Source organism: Tympanuchus pallidicinctus, unplaced genomic scaffold, assembly GCF_026119805.1.
Source record: "Tympanuchus pallidicinctus isolate F22 unplaced genomic scaffold, pur_lepc_1.0 scaffold6, whole genome shotgun sequence".
Lineage (NCBI taxonomy): Eukaryota > Metazoa > Chordata > Aves > Galliformes > Phasianidae > Tympanuchus > Tympanuchus pallidicinctus.
In genome coordinates, this window is record NW_026294780.1 from 37,982,631 (window position 1) to 38,004,576 (window position 21,946).

General features: G+C 36.6%; 2 protein-coding genes across 2 annotated transcripts in view; one reads left to right on the forward strand and one right to left on the reverse strand.

Moving 5' to 3' along the window:
- The window catches only part of LOC128092112 (uncharacterized), a 392,342-nt gene that overhangs the window by 107,846 nt on the left and 262,550 nt on the right, over window positions 1–21,946 (reverse strand). The window lies entirely within an intron of this gene.
- Window positions 1–21,946, forward strand: part of DIAPH3 (diaphanous related formin 3) — a 228,895-nt gene that overhangs the window by 75,250 nt on the left and 131,699 nt on the right. The window contains exons 19-20 of the mRNA XM_052705656.1: window positions 16,597–16,692; window positions 17,716–17,810. Coding sequence (XP_052561616.1) covers window positions 16,597–16,692; window positions 17,716–17,810 — 191 coding nt within the window. The remainder of the gene's footprint in view (window positions 1–16,596; window positions 16,693–17,715; window positions 17,811–21,946) is intronic.

Consider the following 21,946-nt stretch of genomic DNA (forward strand, 5'->3'; position numbering starts at 1 on the left):
CCCATTTAAACATGTTACTGATTTTCTTTCAAGAGAGTACAATTTTACTATCAGACTGTTTTGTAAAGGCTTGTAATTTGAAAGATGTAGAAATCATTTTATTAGTTTCTAAATTAGATTATAATGAATGGTAAGCTAAGCTGCTTCAGTTTATTTCATGTGGTGTAATTTCATAAATATGACATCTTCTACTGAGTTGTGAGTTGTGAAAAATCGTCATGTGATCTGCAGAAAAATCTTTTCTTAGAAAGTGCAATGCAATTGGCTCATTAAAGCCTAAAATATGATAGGATTTCTTTAGTTGCTAATGAAATGTCTTCTTTTCAAAGCTGTTGAACAGGACAGATGACTTTTAAACTAATTGTAATTCACTGAGACACCTTATAATCTATAAGAAAGATCACCTCTGCACTGTTCCTGTCCAGCTGTTGTCTTGAACAATTATCAGCAAGTTATTGTTCTGGTATGAACCATGTCATGCTTGAAAGTGAGATGAAAAAAATTAATGAGGGTGCATGAATGCTGGTTGATGAAGGTTAAGTAGATACAGTTATGCTGTCTGCTTTCTTTACTATGACTGTTGAGATTGAGGCAGTGTTTTGTAATGAGACCACACAAACAGATGTGCTGATTGACAGCTCTTAATTTAGCAATGAAAAATGCTAGCTGAAGGCACATTTTGTTTCAGCCTGATATTCAGTTTTCTTGTGCACATGAAGACATAAGATTTAGCTTATACTATAGAACATTATTGTTCTTTTTCTCTATTCAATTATGTATTAGCTTTCAGAAATCCATTTCATTATGCTTATTGGGATTGGTGTACACAAGTTTTTTTAACAACGATTGCAATGTGGTTTATAGCAATAAAAAACTGTTTTTTAATATGTGTTTTTGATGGAAAAAAAGGACTTAGTATGTTTTTTTTATAAGTTAATCTGAAAAAATCACACAAAATTTTGCATTATAGATTTATTAGACTGCTATCAGTGATGCATGGAATGACTGAGCAGGGTTTTCTTCCAAATTGTAATAAACAACATTTAAACTGTATCTTGGCCTGCACCAAAAGAAGCAGCTCAGCCAAGGGAGATAATTCTACCCCTCTTCTCTGCTTGTGAAGCCCCACCTGGAGCATTTTGTTCAGCTCTGGATGAACAGATAACAACATAAGATTGACATGGACCTGTTGGAGCAGGTCCAGAGAGTAGTCATGAGTATGATCAGAGGCTGTAGCACCTCTTGTGTGAAGACAGGCTGTGAGAGTTGGAGTTTCTTCAGTTTGGAGAAGAGAAGACTCCAGGGAGAATTTATAGTGGCCTTCCAGAACTTAAAGAGAGCTGACAAGAAAACTGGAGAGGAACTTCTTTACAAGCACATGTAATGATTTTTTTAAATTGAAAGAGAGCTTAGATCAGATATTGGGAAGAAATTATTGACTGTGAGAGTGGTGAGGCACTAAAACAGGTTTCCAAGAGAAGCTGTGCAACATTCCTGGAAGTGTTCAAGGCCAGGTTGGATGGGGCTTTGAGTAACCTGATATAGTGGGAGGTGTCCCTGTGTATAGCATGGGGATTGGAAACGAATGACTCTGAAGACCTGTTCAAATCCAAGCCATTCTATGATTCTATGAATATAGAGGTGTTTGAAAAAAACGAGGGGTGCAAATTCAGTATATGAACGATGAATTATACCAGAAAGTTAATAGAATTGGATTTCTTTTCGAGAAGATGATTTTTTTTTTTAAGAACAGCGTAATTGATAGATTTGATCTCTGTGAACTGCAGTAGGATTGCCTCTGTGATAATACTAATAGAGAGTGACATTAACAACATTTGTAAAAATAGCTAAGTTCAGGAGAAGTGTAATATTGAAAAAGGATGTATAGGGCTGTGAGGATATTCGAGTTTCTGAGGGATCAGTTTGGGGAATAATTGTTTATTGCAAAGTCTCAATATGACGTGTATGCGAAGAGAGCTTTGTGATAGGAGACTTTGGGGGCATTGCCAAGTAGAAAGAGATTAGAATATCACAGATGAAAAGTTGGTCGAATAGTGGTTTCAGAATTAAACTTATATTTGTAACAAAGCTAGGTACAATTGTCAAATTTTGCTATTTTAACTCTGTCAGTCCTGAGATATATTGTTCTAGTTAATGCATTTCAAACCAGCTCAGGATATTCATATGGCATACATAATGAACAAAGTAAGAACCATAGCATTTTTTCTCTACAGATCTTGATCTGTAACTTTGCTTGTAGTTATCCAAACAGAACTTTCGGTGGGTAGTGGATAGCATGATAGTTTTTGTACGTTACTTTTGTATTAAGCACTACTGAATGCTGCTGTCTTTGCCTGGTATTCAGCATCTTTCACAGTTTCAAGTGTGGCAAAGAAAAGATGCCTGTTTCTTCCCATTTTCAGAAGAAGGAAGGAAGAATGACCCAATCAAGACAGATAAAAAATTTGCTACAAATGGTAAAAGAATGCAAGATAATAATAAGAAAGAGTGAGGAAGGCTACAGTTGTTTAGTGTGCCACCAGAACCCAGCAGGCCCTTCATCCCCATCACCCACAGTTGGAGATCATGTAGGGAACAGCGGAGGCTCTTGGGAATAGTGGTTTTTGGAGAGTTGGAACTCATGTGAAACTGCTAGAGAAAACAGGACCAGGAATTACAGCTGTGTGCCACAGAAAAGTAGAAAACTTGTGATAAATAATCTGAGAAAGAAGCTCTCTGAAATAAATAATTTTTCATTACTCCTTTTTGTTGTTGTCAGAGATTAAATTAAGAAACACTTATGCCTGAATTTGAACACAAGCTTTGGGTTGTTAACACTGGAATTGTTGACTTAGCCTTTATGTACATGTATCTGTGTATTTATATGTTATGGATATGTCAGTTGTTTATTTAAAAAAAAAAAAAAGGGAGAAAAAGAGTAGGACAGATCCTGGATTTCATACAAGTGTTTCCACTAGGGAAACATTTTCATTTATATCTTCACAAGTCAGCATGTAAACGTGATTTTTCAGTTCTCAAGTCCAAGTCTCAAGACACATTAAGTCTCATATGCATAGAAGCTGCTGGTATCATCAGGTGAAGAGATTAAAATGGATTTGGATTCTTTAACTAAGAGAAAACAAAGATTATGTTGTAGTGCCTAGATGTTTTCTTATTCTTTTAAAAGGGTGTTAGGATGGGGAAAAAATATTTTAATTAAGAGGAATATGTATAAAATAGTCATGAATAAATTTAAACTGGAGATTGATTCCAGTCATCTATGTCAGAGTGGTTATTGTGTGAATGCATCTTTAAATGAGAAAATAGATCAGTATTTTGAAGGTGGAGTTTAATACAGATAGAACAAGTGAACACATTATGCTTCCACTTAGCTGTCGTTGGTGATCCAGTGGCCTGGTCTTTGGTTTATGAAAGTTCCTATTTCACATTTATTTGATATCACTACGTTTAGAATTCCTGTTCTATTGAGAAGGAAGGGACAGAATTTCATTGCTTTGTCTTCTCTCCTCTGTCCCCGCACCACATTGAGTACCTGATTATCAGCATGAAGTGCAGTTGTAGGGCGTGAGGAAGAGGCTTGGGTGCAAAAGGAAGGATGGAATGTTTCCAGTAGTTCTACTTTGTGTAGACTGTTGGCATAACTGCTTGCCTTCTGAGTTTTCCAGCTTCCACTCACGGTAATAGTGAGTAAATAATCTTGCTCTGAAGACTTAAACATAAACATTTGATGTACAAGTTTATTGCTGCTTAAAAGTTGCCATTCAAGTTAATGCCCTCATCTTGGAGAGCTAGAGATACTGCACTACCTTGTTATGTGCTGGCTTATCTGATGTCTCTCCTTGACGGAAATGAACAATCTTGATTTACAGATGTTTGAGGTATGACAGGGGCTGTTGGGAGAAAGTGCTGTCATCTGTGATGTCCTTGGCCTCCTGCCATCTCCGTAGTTTGGATGCTTACTTGCTTACTGTGGCTTCCTCATTCATTTTCTTTCAGAATACCCCAATTCCTCCCTACCAATTCTATTTCAATTGTTATGTCCTGTCAGCCCATTATACATACTTCTCTTTCTTATCTTGATCAATTCAATCATAGGTGGAAAGGACCTACAAGGTCATCTAGTCCAACGTCCTCCCATTACGATTGCTACACAAACCACTAAACCATATCTCACAGCTCCTCATCCAGATGCCTCTTGAACACTGCCAGGGACGGCAACTCCACCACCTCCCTGGGCAGCCATTCCAGTGTCTGACCACTCTCTGAGGGAAAAAGTTCTTCCTTATGTCTAATCTAAACCTCCTCTGGTACAGCTTGAGGCCATTTCCTTGGGTCCTGTTTGTTGTCCGAGAGAAGAGGCCAAACCCCTCCTCACCACAACCTCCCTTCAGGAAGTTGTAGAGAGCAATGAGGTCTCCCCTGAGCCTCCTCTTCTCCAGACTGAACAATCCCAACTCCCTCAGCCACTCCTCGTAACGCTTTTGCTCCACACCCCTCACCAGTTTCATTGCCCTTCTCTGGACACGTTGCAAGGCAGTGAGGGGCCCAAAACTGAACACAGTACTCGAGGTGCGGCCTCACCAGTGCTGAGTACAGGTGGATGATCACCTCCCTGCTCCTGCTGGCCACACTGTTTCTAATGCAGGCCAGGCTGCCGTTGGCCCTCTTGGCCACCTGGGCACACTGTCAGCTCATGTTCAGCTGAGCATCAACCAACACCCCCGGGTCCCTTTCCTCTTCACGGTCATCCAGACACTCATCCTCAAGCCTCTAGTGCTGCATGGCGTTATTGTAGCCAAAGTGCAGGACTTGGCATGTGGCCTTGTTGAACCTCATCCCATTCACCTCAGCCCAACGATCTGGCTTATCTATATCCCTCTGAAGGGCCTCCCTACCCTCAGGCAGATTGACACCACCTCCTAGCTTGGTGTCATCTGCTGAGGATACACTCAATCCCCTCACCTAGGTCATCAATAAAGATATTAAACAAGATGGGCCCCAATACCGACCTTTGGAGGACACCACTTGAAATGGGTCACCAACTGGACTGAACTCCATTAACCACTACCCATTGGGCACAGCCTTCTAAGCCAGTTCCTTACCCAAAGAAGGGTATGACCTGTCCAGGCCCTGGGCAGAAATTTCTTCCCACAAATTAAAATTTGTTATGTTTTCAGATTAGTACTGCCTTCTCTTTTTTGTGATATAAAGCTCTAACAATGCTAGCTTAGTAATTTTTGCCACTCGTCAGATCATTTATTCCTGCTCTTGCACTAACACATTTCTGTTGTCACCATGTCTTTTTTCGTATGTGTGTGTGCAGTCACTTGATGAATTAAATTAAAATCCTGATCCAGTGTTTCCCTGCTGAAAGGATCTTGAATTGTTTTAGGGTGAGATCAGAGGTTAATAAAAGAATTAAAAATAGCATCAGGACACATTGCATACACTTAGAAAATTGATTTAATGAAATTACTTTAAAAGTAACGCGGTGTGTGTTTTGTGATGAAATGACCTTGACATAATAACTAGTGTAAGTTGTCTTTTTTGTGAGTATCTTCAGGTATCATTCATTTTCAAGGGTATGTAGTAAAACGCTGAATGGTTTTGAGAGCTGAGTGCTGGTAAGACTACACAACACGTTGTGAATTATGAAGTAAAATTAAAACCAAACTTCAAAGGAAGGAGATAAGGCTTAAATGGAATCATTTTTCTGTCAGGAGTGTCTTCAACCTAGCTCTAGATATAGATAGTACTGGGTTGCTTCAAGCCTTACACTGACAAAAATGAAATTAACTTTGAAAAATGTTTGTCTTATTAAGGTGTTCTAATGTAGCATTCTGAGAGATATATCTTTGCATTGAAGGATGTACTTAATTGAAGGCATATAACATTTTTAATAATTGAATGTGTTAGCTAATGCAATTAACTTGTTTTGTGGCAATTGTGACAGGTGAATCTGACTCAGCTACTAAATGAGGGAGTCCCACTGTCTTTCTTATTTGACACAAGTGTCTATGTGGCCATGCAGTGAACTGGGGCAGGGAGTTGATACAGTTGAAAACTAGCTTTTGGTATTCACTGTATAGATAAGTGCATGCTGGTCAATTTACAGTGTTGGGCAAAAAAGGTCAAACAGGCTGTTTCAAGAAGCAATGCCAGCTTCTGCTGAACTGGGTTTGTGGGATGCTGCTCTGCAGCTGGGCGGATACATCAATTTGCTGCTAAACAGAGGCAGCCTGACTGGTGTTTCTTTCGTGCTCCCATTTACATATTCGACCAGGCTCTTGTATGAGCTTTTTCTTAATGGCAGGAATACACAGCAAGGAGAAACGTTCTGTGCGTGAGAGAGAGGAGGAATGGATTCTCTTCTGTTCTGCCAAGTCTGCGGTAATACACTGCAGCTTCAGTGTTTCATCTGGTGCATAGATTTCTTAATGCAAAGTAATACTCAAAATTATTCTTCTGTTATGTAGATGTTTACTCAGTTAGTTTAAACTTTTACTGTATGGGTGGAGAAATATATGTAAGCTGGAGAGTAATTTAAAACAAAGAAATTTGTGGGTAAGATGGTGTATTTTTTCCTAATGTCTGGTGGTCCAATTATGTGGATTTAAAGTGAGATCTGCTTAAAGTGGCCTAGTTAGGAAAACTGTCCATCTTTTACACTGTGAAAACTGGGTTTGAGTATTTTAACCAAAGAACTTGATGTGCACCGCAAAGAGTACCTCTCTTCTATTTTTTTTTAAATGTTTTTTGCAAGCAAACTGACAAATCTCAAAATAGATGCTTTTAGCTTTGTCTGTTATGCTGCTGTCAGAACAATAAATTTCTTTTTTTTTTTTAGTATGTACTTCAACAGTAAATATATAGTAAATTTGCTGCAGAACTGTAGTCCTCTAAATTTCATTTGTCTTTTAGGTTGGAGCAGAGTGTATCTTTAAAGATTATTACTAGTACAAAAAATCAAATTCATTTATGTTCTGTATAATTACTTTGCATAAAACAAAGAAAACAAGAAATTAATGTGGACATGAAAATGCACATACGAATTAATATCTTAACTGGTAAGCGTGCAATGTATCTAATAGTAGAAATATGCCAGATGACCTCTATCTAAACTTCTGAATGAAATTAAGACATATGAAAGTAGTGAAATCAATGGTCACTGCATGCTGTCATTCTTTATATCTGAAGTCAGTCTTTTTATTATTTTGAAAAATATTCTGACTTGTTTCTGCTTTGTACTTCAAGGTATATATGTGAATAATCACAACTTTTCTTGCTAATTAAATCAATTAGTAAATAATTAAGACTTTTCAAATGATTTTGCAGACTAGCATAATTTGCAGTATCTTTTCAAGATCTGCATAATTAAGGGGAAAAAAAACTTTTAGCAGGAAATGTAAGACAATTCCACTAACTCTTCAGTTACTGCAGTCTGTGTTGTGCAAATGTATTAATATTATTATATTTTGGCCTCCTTTGCATTCTGTTTTTTGTGGTCCACAGCTGAAAACTCTTAAAACTGTAGACTTCGTGTGCCTGAATTTTTGTATATTTTTTTTTTAAGTGTTCATGTTGGAAAAGTTGACATTAACCTTGAGGGGAATAAAGAGGTTATGGCAAGAGGTAATTGCTCTAAGCAAGAGAATAGGGAAATACTGCAGCACATTAATGATGCTTAATGTATACTCCATAGAATATATAAGCAGCACAAGCCATGTCTTTGAATGTTCCCTTTTTCATTCAGATTTGCCTAGCAGTACAGTAATATTTGAATTCCAGAGACTTCTGCATGTTTCCTACTACTCTCCTAATTTTTACTGCTTTACTGAATTAGTGCTAAGGTGTTAAAATTTTCATAGTAGAGAAATTTGAGCATGAGTTGATTTAATGAAAATGCAATAGAAAAGTATGATTTATCAGTCTTCCAAAGGAAAAAAAAAGGAGTTTGAATATCACCTCTCTTTCTGACTTCCAAATGCTGAAGCTTAAAATTATTCCAGTTCATCTAATAATGAAATTGCCTGAAAACTAGTTTTCTGTGGAGAAAGAATGTCAAGAGAATCATTATGTTGTAAGATCTATCCCAACTTGCGCTGTTAGTAGAGGGAAATTTTTAGAATAGGTCAATAAAATGGACAGTAACAGATTGCTAGGACCAGCTGGTATTTACCCAAGTATTGTAAGAGAACTGAAGGATAAAACAGCTCCGAGGCTGAGCTATGAACTGTACTGTCTAAGCCACAGTTTGAACCCATGCCAACGTCAAAAGTAAGGAAGACAGTAAATGCAGTGAGAGTTTTTAGAAAGATTTATGAGGTGTTTGGGGATCTGTGATTGTCAACGTTGACATCAATACTGGATGTATTCTAGAAAATTATTAATGAAAGGAAAATTAGTTAATGATTGATATACTGATGAAATCATTTCTGTCTCAATAATGGTTAAAAGCAAATGGAAAACAAAATATGATGGTTGGACTAGATGATCTTAGAGGTCTTTTCCAACCTTAATATTTCTATGATTCTATAATAAAGAAATACATCACTGAGTATCTCCTTGCTTTGTTTCCATCCTGTGTACTTGGTTTTGGTATGGTTTTGATTCCTCTCGCTAGTAGAAATTACAGTCAAGGTACAGCAGAACTGATCAAGATTATTGCAAAAAATATTGGAAAGTCTTTCTTTGTATAGTGCAAATTAGGAATGAGAACTCTGTGCTGAAGAACTTAATAAATATTTAAAATTTAGTAGATATAAAATGCAATTATAGAAATCCATGGAAGAACAATGTGTCGAGGACTATTAAACGAAAAGCTTTTGCTTTGGAATGGAACATCTGAAATGCAAGTATACTTGATTGTTCTCATACGTTTTTTCTTCATATCTTACTGATTTGTGGAAGACATTGACTTTGGATCCAGAGAGATTTAGTTATTCTTCTGATGTGGCTTTCAGAGGCAACAGTTTAGTTATGGCGTTAATTGCTTTCTGTATCTAATCTTGATACTTCAGTTGCTTTGTTGCACTTACTCTGATCTATGCCGGCTCACTGTCCAGTAGTTTTGTGTGGTTCAGTATCAGCAGATACTGAACTCGAAAAGTTGAATGGTTGTCATCCTGTTACACAGTGTAGACAGTAACATTGAGCTTCTTGGATTGTCTGTGCTTACTTTAAATGCAACTGCATGTTATCTTGCTTTTGATAGCTTCTGTGAAGTGATGGATCAAACTTCAAAGCCCAATCAGCTGAATCTAGATAGTAGGAAGTTATCTTAGAATGGGAAGGTCTTGAAAACTACAGAGAATTATGTACATCTCTACTGGAACTAGAATCTAAATATCTTTAGTGTTGGGGACAATATGCTTTAATTTTACCTTTTCAATCAACGCTATTGTAGCAGAAAGCTCATCTCTGTTGCCTTTTTCCTTTCCCAGAAAACTGGAGAGGCTTTAAGTTCTTTCAGGTGGTGAGTCTGTCTTGGCTAATTCTGTCAGTTCTACCATGATGCCAAACAGGTGTTCAAATTGGAGCTGAGAAAAGGATTCTTCTAATTTATTTATACCGTATTTCTGACAGTATTTCAGGTAGTTGTTTCTTGAGGGTTATTATTTTAGAGTTGAATTTTATTTTCAAAATGTATCAGCTACCATTAAAAATACATGAGCAAACCTAGTGTCTTTGGTTTCTGAATGAACCAACAGTATTTAGAAACAGTTTGGTCATTATGATAATATTTACAATTTAATAATAAAATGAAGACACTACTTCTACTTTAAAAAACTTTTCCAAGTGAATTTGTTTAGCTGTTTGACTAATTTCCCCAAAATAATGCTTTTTGGTTTTAACTGTAAATTCTAGTGTCCATTGTTCTAAAAGAGGGGGAAAAGTTTGAAAGCCCAAGCAGAAGTTCATTTCATTAACTACATTTAGCAGTGTACTGGTTGTTGTCATATGAGAGAGCCTATGCCAGTTATTGCTGTATCTTCTTGCCAATGAGGGCTTTATTCCATCTTAATTACCTCTCTGTTAGCTTTTCTTACTGCTCATCCACCTATTGAAGACACGGTTATGTGGTATTTCAGTGGACAGGATGCAGGGACCTGTCAATGTGCTGGCAATTTTAAAGATTCTAAGCTGAGATACTTACTTGGATTCATTTAATGTGATGGTTGTATTAAGCAATATAAAAGATGCTAGGTACTAAAGACATCTCTAAAGATGCTCTAACTTGTATTAATCTTTTACAGAGGTATTAGAAAAAGTATAATACTGTTATAAATGGAATTACTTCAATTCCTCATGCATACTATATACTTTCAATCATTTTCTTATGTAGATTATATATTTATACAATTTTAATAGGATGGCTATTTTGTCTTACTTGAAAATGATGAAAAAGTAGCTGATTAATAGTAAAGCTTTGTGTAAAACTGTCCATAAAGGAACTCTTGTTGGATTCCATCCACATATTCACGAAACACTGTGCTGTAAGCTTTCAACTGCAGCATCACATTTATAAAATGTTCCTCTCACCATTCCCATCAGGCTGATTTCATTTAGATCATTGTCACGTAGAGGGAGTTATCTACAGTTGAATCTGAGTATGAATGCACATTTGAAAAAGACAAAGCAACCTTTCCAGTACAATCGAAAAGCTAAAACTCGTTTGAGTTATTTCTCCATTTACACATTCAGAACTTCTAAATTAATAAGGATGTGGAAAAGTGAAAAAAGGAACTGTGTCAAACTGTGAAGGATGTGAGATAAAATATGAACATTCATTCTACTTTGTTTCCCACCCTGATATGGCAGATGACTTACTACTGATACAGGTCTATTGCTGGGGCCATGTGTATGTCCACCTTACAATAAGTGTAATATATTGAAAGAAAGTTTAGGAATGTGCTGTCATTGTTATGTGACATGAACTTCTAGGTGCATAATATGTGAAATAAGACATCTGATTTTGGAAAGAGCTAATGGTTTAATACAGTGGTGCATATTCAGAAGCCATGATGTTTTGAGAGTTTGGTTGTTGTGTTTTTTAAAACAAGAGTATTTTACCTCTATTTCCTTTGATAATCACCTTCTTGTATAGCTGCCCACTCCCACTGGGATGTTTTTTTGTTTCCAGCGTTAACAGATGTGTCTCATTTTCAGTCACATATATACTTCCCTCTGTGCTCCACTGCTGTAATTACTTACTTTCTTTTACTTCCTTAATTTACTTTGTTTATTTAGATATTTACTTCACATATTCAGATCTTTCTGTTTCAATTTTGAAATGTTTTCTTTTTTTTCCATTAGCCTTTTTCCCTTTTTCTCTTTGTTGAAAATATGTAATAGTTTTCTCTCTCTCTTTTTTTTTCCTTCCCGTCTTATAAATTAGTAAGCAAATTATCTACAAAATTCTAGAGGCAGAAGTAGTTATCAGTTTTCACTGGAAAGTGCAAAATTTCCCGTGGGAAAGACAAGTAATATATATGCTTTGCTTCTTTCTGCTGGCAACTTCATAAGGATGTGATCTGAATTCTCCTGATGAAATATCATGTAAGTTTGCAGTAATTTAGTTTGTTGCATACTTGTATAACTACATACAATTCCACTATGAGTTCCCAGAGTATTTTCTATACTTATATGTTTTAGTTTATGGTTGTGATGCTTTACACACTGCTGTAACTTTGTGCATAGCTTCTTTCTTGGTGAAAATTCCAGAGGGAAAAAGTTCATTGGCAGCATTGTTTCTCAATATCATGGTGGAGAGATAAAATGATGTGTTTAACTTCTAGGGTGTTTGATGTTTTTTGAGAGATTGTGGGCTTTTTTAACGTTTGTGTATTTGTGTATTACCTCTGTTTTGGGACCTGTAGTTCCTAGATATTGTTTTCCACTTTTGAAAAAGGTAAATATTTTTTTATATTTCAACTCTTAGTAGTTCTAGTTCAAGGCTACCGAGTCAAGTTTCAGTAAATTCAGATAACTTCACTATTTTAGTGTGACTGTTAAGAAAATTTAAGCAAAGTCCCTAGTGATTGGAAAAAAGGAAACAACATTCTCATTTTTAAGAAGGGGAGAAAGGAAGACTTGAGCAACTACTGGCCAGTGAGCTACACATCTGTTCCTGGAAGATCATGTAGCACATGCTTCTCAAAGCTATATTAAGGCACATGTGAGATGAGGAGGCTATATGAGACAGCCAGCACAGCTTTACCAAGGACAGACTGTGCCTGACAAATCCTATGGCCTTCTATGAGGTGGACAGAGGTACAGCCACTGTTGTCATTTATCTATATTTCAGTAAGGCTTCTGACATGATCCTTATATCTAAATCCACTCAGTGGATTAAGAATTGGTTGGATGGCTGCAGCCAGAGGGTTGTGTGATCAATGAATCTATGTCCAAGTACAAGCCAATCAGAAATGGTGATAGGCAAGGAAGGAGGGACAGAAGCGTGGCTCTGTATGTTATAGAGTTTCAGTGTTGGAGAGTTCAGGGCTGGGAATGATAAGGGTGAATCTTTATGGGTAAGGATTGTGAAGAGTCAACATAGTGGACTACCTGGTGAGGATCTGTTATAGACTGCCTAACAGGATGAAGAGATGAATGAGGCATTCTAAGAGCAGCTGGCAAAGTTGTGTAATCACCAGCCCTTATTCTTATGGGGAACTTTGATTTCCCTGATATATACTGGAAACATAATACAGAGCAGAATAAGCAATCTAGGAGATTTCTAGAGTGTGTGGAAGACCACTTCCTGAAGCAGCTGGTAAGAGAGCCCTACTGGGGAAGGTGCCCCATTAGAACTGCTGCTAGTGATCAGAGAAGGATTGGTGGAGATCAGGAACTAGTTTGGGCAGAGCAACCAAAAAATGGTAGAGTTGTCTATTCTTACTGAAGTCAGGAGGTGGGTCAGCAAAACTGCTACCTTGAACTTCTGGAGGGTGGACTTTGAACATGGCTGATAGTGATAGGACAAGGAGGAATGGTTTTAAACTAAGACAGGGTAGGTTTAGATTAGATATTAGGAAGAAGTTTTTCACTCAGAAGTTGGTAATGTACAGGAACAGGTTGCCCAAGGAGGTTGTGGATGCCCCATCCCTGGAGGCATTCAAGGCCAGGCTGGATGTGGCTTTGGGCAGCCTGGTCTAGTGGTCGGTGACCCTGCCCACAGGGGGGGCTTCAAACTAGATGATCTAGGTCCTTTTCAACCCAGGCCATCCTACAGTTCTATGATTTTGTGATGATAATAAAGGGATCCAGGTAGACTGGACGCTCCTCAAGAAGAAAGTGTTAAAGGCCCAGGAGCAGGGTGTGTGCATACGCTGTAAAATAAGTTGGTTGGAGAAGACAACTGATGTGGATGAACAGGGGACTTTTTCTGTGGCTCCAGGAGGAAAAGAGAGTCTGCCTCCTGAGGATGGAGGCCTCGGGGAGAATACAAAGAAATTGTTAGGACGTGCAGGGAGAAAATTAGAAAGGCAAAAGCCCAGCATGAACTCAACCTGGCCAATGTAGTAAAAGAGAATAAAATACTTTTTTACAAATGTGTTGGCGGTAAAAGGACCAAGGAGAATCTCCATTCTTTAGTAAATGCTTCAGGAAATGTGACCACTGAGGATAAGGAAAAGGCTGAGGTTCTCAATGCCTTCTTTACATCTGTCTTTAAAAGTCAGACTAGTTATTTTTGGTGTATTGTACCCACCGACCTGGAAGTCTGGGATGGGGAGCAGAATAAACCCCTCACAATTCCAATGGTAGAGACCTACTATGCCAACTGGAGTCCTTGGAGCCAGTTGGGATTCACCCCGGAGTGCTGACAGAGCTGGCAGAGATGACTGCCAAGCCTCTTTCCACTGTCTACCAATGGTCCTGGTCCCAACAACTGGGGGCTTGCAAATGTGACTTCCATTTACAAAAAAAGTCATAAGGAGGATCTGGGAAACTACAGGCCTGTCATCCTTCTCTTGGTGGGAGGGAAGGCTATGGAACTGGTCATCTTGAGTGAGATCACATGGCACGTGTAGGACAAGAGTATCACACCCAGCTGGCATGTATTCATGAAAGTCAGGTCCTGCTTGACCAACCTCGTCTCCTTCTGTGATTGAGTAAGCTGCCTGGTGGACGAGGGAAAGGTTGTTGATGTAGTGTACCTAGACTTCAGCAAAACCTCTGACGCTGTCTCCCACAGTGTTCTCCTGGAGAAGCTGGCAGCCATGGCTTGAAGACATATACTGTTTGTTGAGTAAAGAACTGGCTGGATGGCCAGAACCAGAGAGTGGTGGTGAATGGGGTCAAATCCAGCTGTCGATGAATCACCAATGGTGTTCCCTAGTGGTCAGTACTAGAGCATATCCTGTTCTATATATTTATTGATGCCCTGGATGATGGCATTCAGTGCACCCTCAGTAAGTTTGCAGATGACAACAAGTTGTCTGGAAGCATTGATCTGCCTGGGGGTAGGAAGGCTCCACAGAGGGACCTGGATAGGCTGGATCGCTGGGCTGAGGCCAATGGGCTGAAGTTCAAGAATACCAAGTGCCAGGTCCTGCACTTTGGCAACAACAACCCCAGGTGATACTACAGACTTGGGGCAGATTGGCTGGAAGACTGTGTAGAGGAAATGGACCTGGGGGTATTGATTGATGCTCAGCTGAACATGAGCCAGCAGTGTGCCCAGGTTGGAACTGGGCATTGGCCAAGAAGGAGGCCAATGGCATCCTGACTAGTATAAAAAATAGCAATGCCAGCAGGAATAGGGAAGTGATCTTCCCCCTCTACTCAGTCCTAGGGAGAGCACACCTCGAGTACTGTGTTCAGTTTTGGGCCTCTGGCTGCAAGAAAGACATTGAGGCCCTGGAGTGTCTTCAGAGATTGGCAACAAAGGATGAGAGGGATCTGGAGCACAGACTTTATGAGGAACGGCTGAGGGAACTGAGATTGCTTTGTCTGGAGAAGAGGAGGCTCAAGGGAGACCTTATTGCTCTCTATAACTACCTGAAAGGAGGTTGTGGTGAGGTGGAGGTCAGCCTCTTCTCCCGTGTAACTGGTGTGATAATAGAGCTAGAGGAAATGTCTTTAGGTTGCGCCAGAGGAGATTCAGGTTGGATATTAGGAAAAATTTCTTATCTGAAGGAATGGTCAGGTGCTGAAATGAGCTACTCAGTAGGAGATTGAATCACCATTCCTGGAGGTGTTTAAGGAACGCTTAGGTGCTGTACTAAGGGAGGTGGTTTAATGGGGAAGTATTGGTCATAGGTGGACAGTTCGACTGGATGGTCTTGGAGATCCTATCTAACTTTGGTGATTCTACAATTCTGTGAAAATTTACAGAAGTGATTCCATTGTAGGGAAATTTTCCTGGTAATTCATGTTACATCTGTTTTTGTCAAGAATCAGAAATGAGGCAGAAATTTTAATCTTTACAACTTACTAAGGCACAGAACAGTTTCAGTATCTATGTGAGATATAAGATTCAGGCAGTGCATGTGAAAAGTCATAATAGGCCTGATGAACATCATCCCTGATCATCAAATCTATTTTGGAGTTTATTATTCTGTAAGGAATTGGGCATTTATTTTCAACTCAAATATTTAAAGCATGTATAACAATTTAGGACAATCATGCTGTAAAAGCTTGGAAATTTATTTCAAATATTAAATGTTATAAATAATTAGATAAAGAATAGTAATACAGTGAGTGAATAACATTTGACAGTGAAGGTCTGTGCTGAATTTAAAAAACAAAAAAACCCCACCATAGATTAGATTTAAAGAAAGATTTTTGTAATTTTAATCTTTTTTTTTTTTTTGTCCTTTTTTTTTTTGTTTGTTTTGTTTCCATAACAGCTGGAATGATTCTTTTCCTAGTAATACGTTATCAAGCATTTGCTGTTATTTTAAGTGAAATTTTTATGATAGTATTTAAATAATGAGAAATGTTCAGTTTTTTAAAAAATATTTGGAAGATCCTCTTTCAATGCATTTCTTTTCTGAAAGAACAATACAGAATTTCCACAATCAGAGTATGTTTATGCAGTCACTTTGCCTTTATGATATTTACTTAGAAGCTGATTACATATATTAAACTAAAAACAAACAAAAACAACAAAAAAAAACTTTTTTAGAGGAGGTAAGGAAAATAAGTATATATAAGTATTTATACAGTTATATTCCAAACAATATTGATTTTGTTGTGAATCAGTGTTGAGACAAAACTGGTTACAGAGCCAAATAACTTTGGACGTTGGCCAAAGTGTGTTGCCACTGCATGTTAATTTTTGGGTTTATATCTTCAGATGTAATCAATAATCAATACTGGCATCTTCTTTCAACTTATATATTAAGTGAAAAAACTTATTCTAGAAAGCTAAAATGTTGGCAAATTTGACTGGAACAGAAACTTGAAGAACAAAAGCAAAAGTGGAAAACCATTGTATTTTTGTCTGCATGTTCAATGTTTTGTTCTTTTATTTATGAATTGACTTCATTTAGTGTAGTGTGCATTCATTAGTTTTTCTTTAAATATCAAAAGTTAACTGTAAGTATATTTATGTGTTTACTTTGGTAGTAAAAAAAGATGAGGAAGATTTTGAAGAAAAGAAATCCATTAAGAAACGAATCAAAGAACTGAAAGTTTTGGACCCCAAAATTGCACAGAATCTGTGTAAGTAGAATCTGTTTTTATGACAAAGTAATGTCATAAATGTTCCATAAAAAATTTTTCTCTTTTGTTTGACTGCCTCACAATCACTTTTTGTTTAAAGTGTTTGAGAATATGCTTATATGTGTACTAATTGGTGTTAAGCTCAAATGTGCAAGAATTTAAACATGTTCTTATAAAAAGAGCAGAAAACAGCAAAGCAATATCCTTCATTTAAGACTCAAATTATTCTCTATGTGCCTGAACAATTTGGTACAGCTGTATACCTGTGATTCTATTTCTATCATCAGTGTATTCGTGAATCATCCTTGTCCCTTAGCCAAAAAGTTAAAAAAGACTGTAATGCATAGTCATTTCTCATGAGTTTTGTAGGAGTAAAACAATAATTAGGCCTACTAATATACAAAAAAAGGATGCTAAAGTTTTGGCAGAGAGGAGTGCTACAATGAAATTTTGGACATCGAAGGACATGGTTTAGTGAGAACTATTAGTTATAGGTGGATGGTTGGACTGTGTGATCTTGTAGGTGTTTTCCAACCTTGGTGTTTCTGTGATTCTGTGAATAGGTAACAAAATGCTGGCAGAATTGAAACAGGAGATTATTTGGTTATGTTTTAGAAATGAACAGTTTTTATTAGAATATTTTGATCTTTTAACTGCTTTATGGTTTTGCTAGTTGTAATCTTCTCAAGCTGCTCTTCTGTGAAAAGACTGGTCAAGAAAAATGTGCAATTGTAATCACTGCAAAAACTAATATGGTGGCAGCAATTGTTCTTGAGAGTAGACTTGTCACTGGTTATCTTCCACAATGCCAAATGTTATGTTTACCAAACAAATGGAAAAGGCTGAAATTATAGGAGAAGAGTAATTAAAAATATGTTTTAAATTGTTTTCTCTTACCTATATTTCTTTTTGTAGTGCTTGTTGACTTGCAGATGCCATAGCCTGTTTAACTAATATTCTACAAGTAGAAAAAAGATTGTTGTTGTCTTGTGTTCTTCACTGTTGGTTGAATCTTTATTTTAGCAATTTTCCTTGGATCTTTCCGAGTGCCTTACGAAGAAATTAAAATGATGATTTTGCAGGTAGATGAAACACTACTCTCAGAGTCCATGATTCAGGTAGGGAAACTTATGTTTCATCTCAGTATTTCAGGATAAGTTTCTCATTAAATAATTATGTGCACCTTAAAAGCTTCTGAAACCTAAAATGTTTGGCTTGTGAATCACTGCAGTAATATTTTTTTCTGTAAATTCTAGTTCCTTTTTATATTTGCAAAGCTATTTTTAATGAACATGGCTGTGTTGATATTCTGTGTTTTTTGTATTCATATTCTTCGTACCTAACTGGACATTTTGTTTATATATTTTTAAAATGCATATGATATTTTGTTTGTTTCCTTGTTACTAGTATTAAAAAAATATATTTCAGGCTCAAGTGCCATAGGTGTATTTTTCTGGTTGGAAACTAGGCCAAAAAATATCATTTTTTTATTTTGTCTTTCCTCTTTCCTGTTCTCTCAGAGCTGATATAATCCAGTGTCTTGCCTTAGGGCATTGACAGTGACCGCTTCTTTTCCTTAAAGCTTATTTGGGTATTTTTTTCCTTTTCTGTATTATTTTATTCAGTGTATGATTCTGTATGGAGACAAAAGATACTCAAAATTCCTTATGTTTTTCTTTTCACAGTGTCATTTAAAAGATGGCAAGCTAAAAAATTCTATAGAACTAAGTTTAGTAGAAACCCTTTATTCTAGAACCATGGGGAAAAAAAACATTTGGAAGAAAGGTCTGTAGGTCATCTGCTCCAATCCCTTGTCATAGCCAGGTCAGGGAGAGGAAGTTGCTTAGGGCTTTTCCCCTTCCTATTTGGACTCCAACTAAAGTTGGAGACTCCATAGTTTTCTAGACACATTTTGCAGTGTTGAACTACTCTTACAGAGAAAAACTTTTTCTTAATTATTCAGCTGGAATTTTCTTTTTTTCTACTTGTGGCCTTGGCCTTCTGCTGCACTCCTCTAGGAGAAACCTTATTCTATCTTTATGCCCTCCAGTTGGGGTACCTGAAGACCATGTTAAATTCTCTGGCAGCTTGTTTTGTTAAAGTGGAACAGTCTCAGTTCTATCAGATTTGCCATGCCCCTATGTTGTATGCTATGACCCCCAGTCATCTTGACGACATTCCATTTGATTTGCAGAGATGCTTCTTTAGACCAAGATTATCTTTCTTTCATATTAATATCTTTATCTTTCTTACGTATCAATATTATGAAAAACTGGCATCTTCATAATTTCTCTCTACAGAGAAAGTAAAATGGTTTTTGCATCCTTGGGGTTTAGGGAAATAGATCAGCCCATTAATGGCTTGTTAATTAAAGACATTCTTCTATGTAAACATGTAGCAATCATTTAATCAACTGTGACAAGTTAAGAAGAAAATATACTTTCACAGAGAATTTTTTACTTTCCTCTGATTCTCCTGTGATGTATTATTTCTATTTGAATGCAATGTACCTTGGAATAGAGAATGCTTACTTTTCTCTATCTTTAAAATTGTTAACATGACCAAGCTCTACTCTAGTCTCTGTTAATAATAGTAATGGTTAATAATAGTACCAGATACTGTTTTGATATTATGCTGTTGCTTTGTTGTTGTTGAAGTGTTTTGTTTTTTTTAAATTGTTATAATTTTTTTTTTTTTAATATTAACAGTAGGGTAAGTTAAAAAAGCATATTCAGTAAGCTGTCTTTGTATAAAGACTGCTCTGAAGGTGATGTCTACTAATTTATTTCCATAGAAACTATAACAAATACGAAGAACTCAACAGTAATATTTGATGGAGCAAATTCTCAGCTATGACACATTAGTTTCCATCATTTTCACCACCAGTAACTATGCATTTTTGGTAGCAATGAAAAAGTGCCTGCATGCTGCACTTATAAAATGCACCAGCTGAGGTGACTTACTGCTTCACATCTGCTATGATGGTGTCATTGGTAGGAAAATGTTGCCAATGCAGTCAAACTTTCACTGTACTAACATCCACTGTTTGGTCTCCATAAACATTCACCAATCATTGAAGAATGTCACTGGGTACCATTTTTTTTTCCCACATGGATGATTTCAGTTATACACTTCTGCTTCATACGCACTTTCATGTCAATCACCATCTTGTCAGGCTGCCTCTCTGCTGATAAAAGGACTGCCTTGTCCTTTTTTCTTAACAAGGCTTAGACTCCAAATTTACCTTGCAAGCTTGTGTGTAATCATTTTTTTTCAAGTGGCTTTATCCAGGTTTCTTGTTTCTGGATAAAACGGTTTTGTAATAAGTTTGAAAACAATGTCATCCGAGTTTAAACTTCAAAAAGCACTTAGACAGCTCTCTTCCTTTGAAAGTGGTTGACTCTTGTGCCTCATTACCTTAAAAATCCTACTAGTCACCTTTATATATGCCAGGGTTACTAAATGAATGATAATACCCATCAGTATGTCTCTGTTCTGCCTTTACAAACCTTCACAAATATGGCTTTTGGACATCCAATGAAAATGTAGTTCTGTGCATTTCGTGATTCTGAGAAAAGCAAAAGCATGCATATGTTTACAAGCATGCGGCTGTTTTTATTTATTTATAAAATACATCAAATATTTTCATTCTTCTTCTATTCAGAAATTTCTTATCATCATTCATTTCTGATTGTCTAGCTGTAAATATTGTCCAGTACATCACTGTTCTTGAGGTTGGATACTTTTCCTTAATCATAACCTTTTCGTTATATACAAGTAATATGTATGTGTCATTCATGTCTCTTTATTCCAATTTCCTCCATCCTCCTGTAAGAAATCAAATCTAGTTTTGAAAGCCATAAGAACTCTGAATTTTATGCTGTGATCCAAATAGTCATTGACCAACTATTGGGATGTTTTTTGTGAATTAGTCAAAATTATATCTCCCTTTTATTCTCTGATACTCAAACTGTATTTTTATCACTAGCAATTCTAAAACAGTATGTGAACATTATAGAGCTTCTCTGATACCAATCACTACTTCAGGTTTTTCTCTGGTGTTCAATATTGAAAACATTCATATAACACTGGACAGTTTTTTTTTCAGAAGTTTTGTGATCTGGTTTTCTACATGTGAAAATCATATTATCAAAATGAGCTTTTAATCTCTGTAAAAATTAAGGAGTTGTAGTTCAGATATTGGTAATAATTGGTTATGTAAATTTTGTATATCAAGACAGAAATAAGTGGATTATGAACTCCTTATTTAAAAAATGTTTTTTTTTTTTACACTCATAATCTTTGTGCCCTTTTGGTGTTTGCTGAATTTTATAGATTTAATCCTGGACATCTTAATCCATAATGAATAAAGGTAGTCTGTTTTTATAAAGAATATTTTTCAATTGTAATAGATAATACTGCCATAAATTTGTCATGCTGTAAATTATCCTGAACACATCCAGATCCATAACATTTAATTTTGCATTATTATTTAAAGCATAATAATTTGTGCATTTTTAATAGTGCTTTTTTTTTTTTAAAACCAAAAGTCTTATCTCATTATGGACTGTATTGAAACTGTTCATTCCATAACTATTGTTTAGTCTTTGGTTTATTTCAGCCCTTGCGTGTAAGTCTAGCTTTCCTTATTTGCAGACTTTACTTTCTTGATGAACAATGTTGTCCTCACATTGGATGTCACAAAATGTTTTAAAACAAATCATTTGTCTTAGTTCTTAGAATAAAAGTGGGGTTTCAGTTCTTAAATTAATGTGTATTTTTACAGTAAAAACAGTGATAAAGTATTGTCTAGTTATTTAACTTCAGAATATGGCAATAGGTAGTGGGAGAATTGTGATCGCTAGACCTGATGTGGTATTAGAATGATTGTATCCTTATTCCAATTCAGAATACTGTCCTTCCTAGTAGTTGAGGGAGTGTTTTAAGTAAGAAGACAATCTTTCTCTTGTTTTCATACTATGATGGAAGCTTAGCCTCTGTGTAACCAGGAACACAGGATTCATGACATGAGTAAGAAAGCTGGATAGAGGAATCCTGAATATAGTAGTTGTATAGCCTGAATATAGCCTAGTAGTTATAGCAGACATCTTGAGAAAGGACAGAACTGAGCTACTAGCTGTCAAATTTAGGCATAATTGGATCTTTGAGATGCTGTCTTCCAGAACTTGCTCAGAATAGTCATTTTCACTGTACCTACTACTTACCTGGTAATTAGAGTGGAATGCAGAAGTCC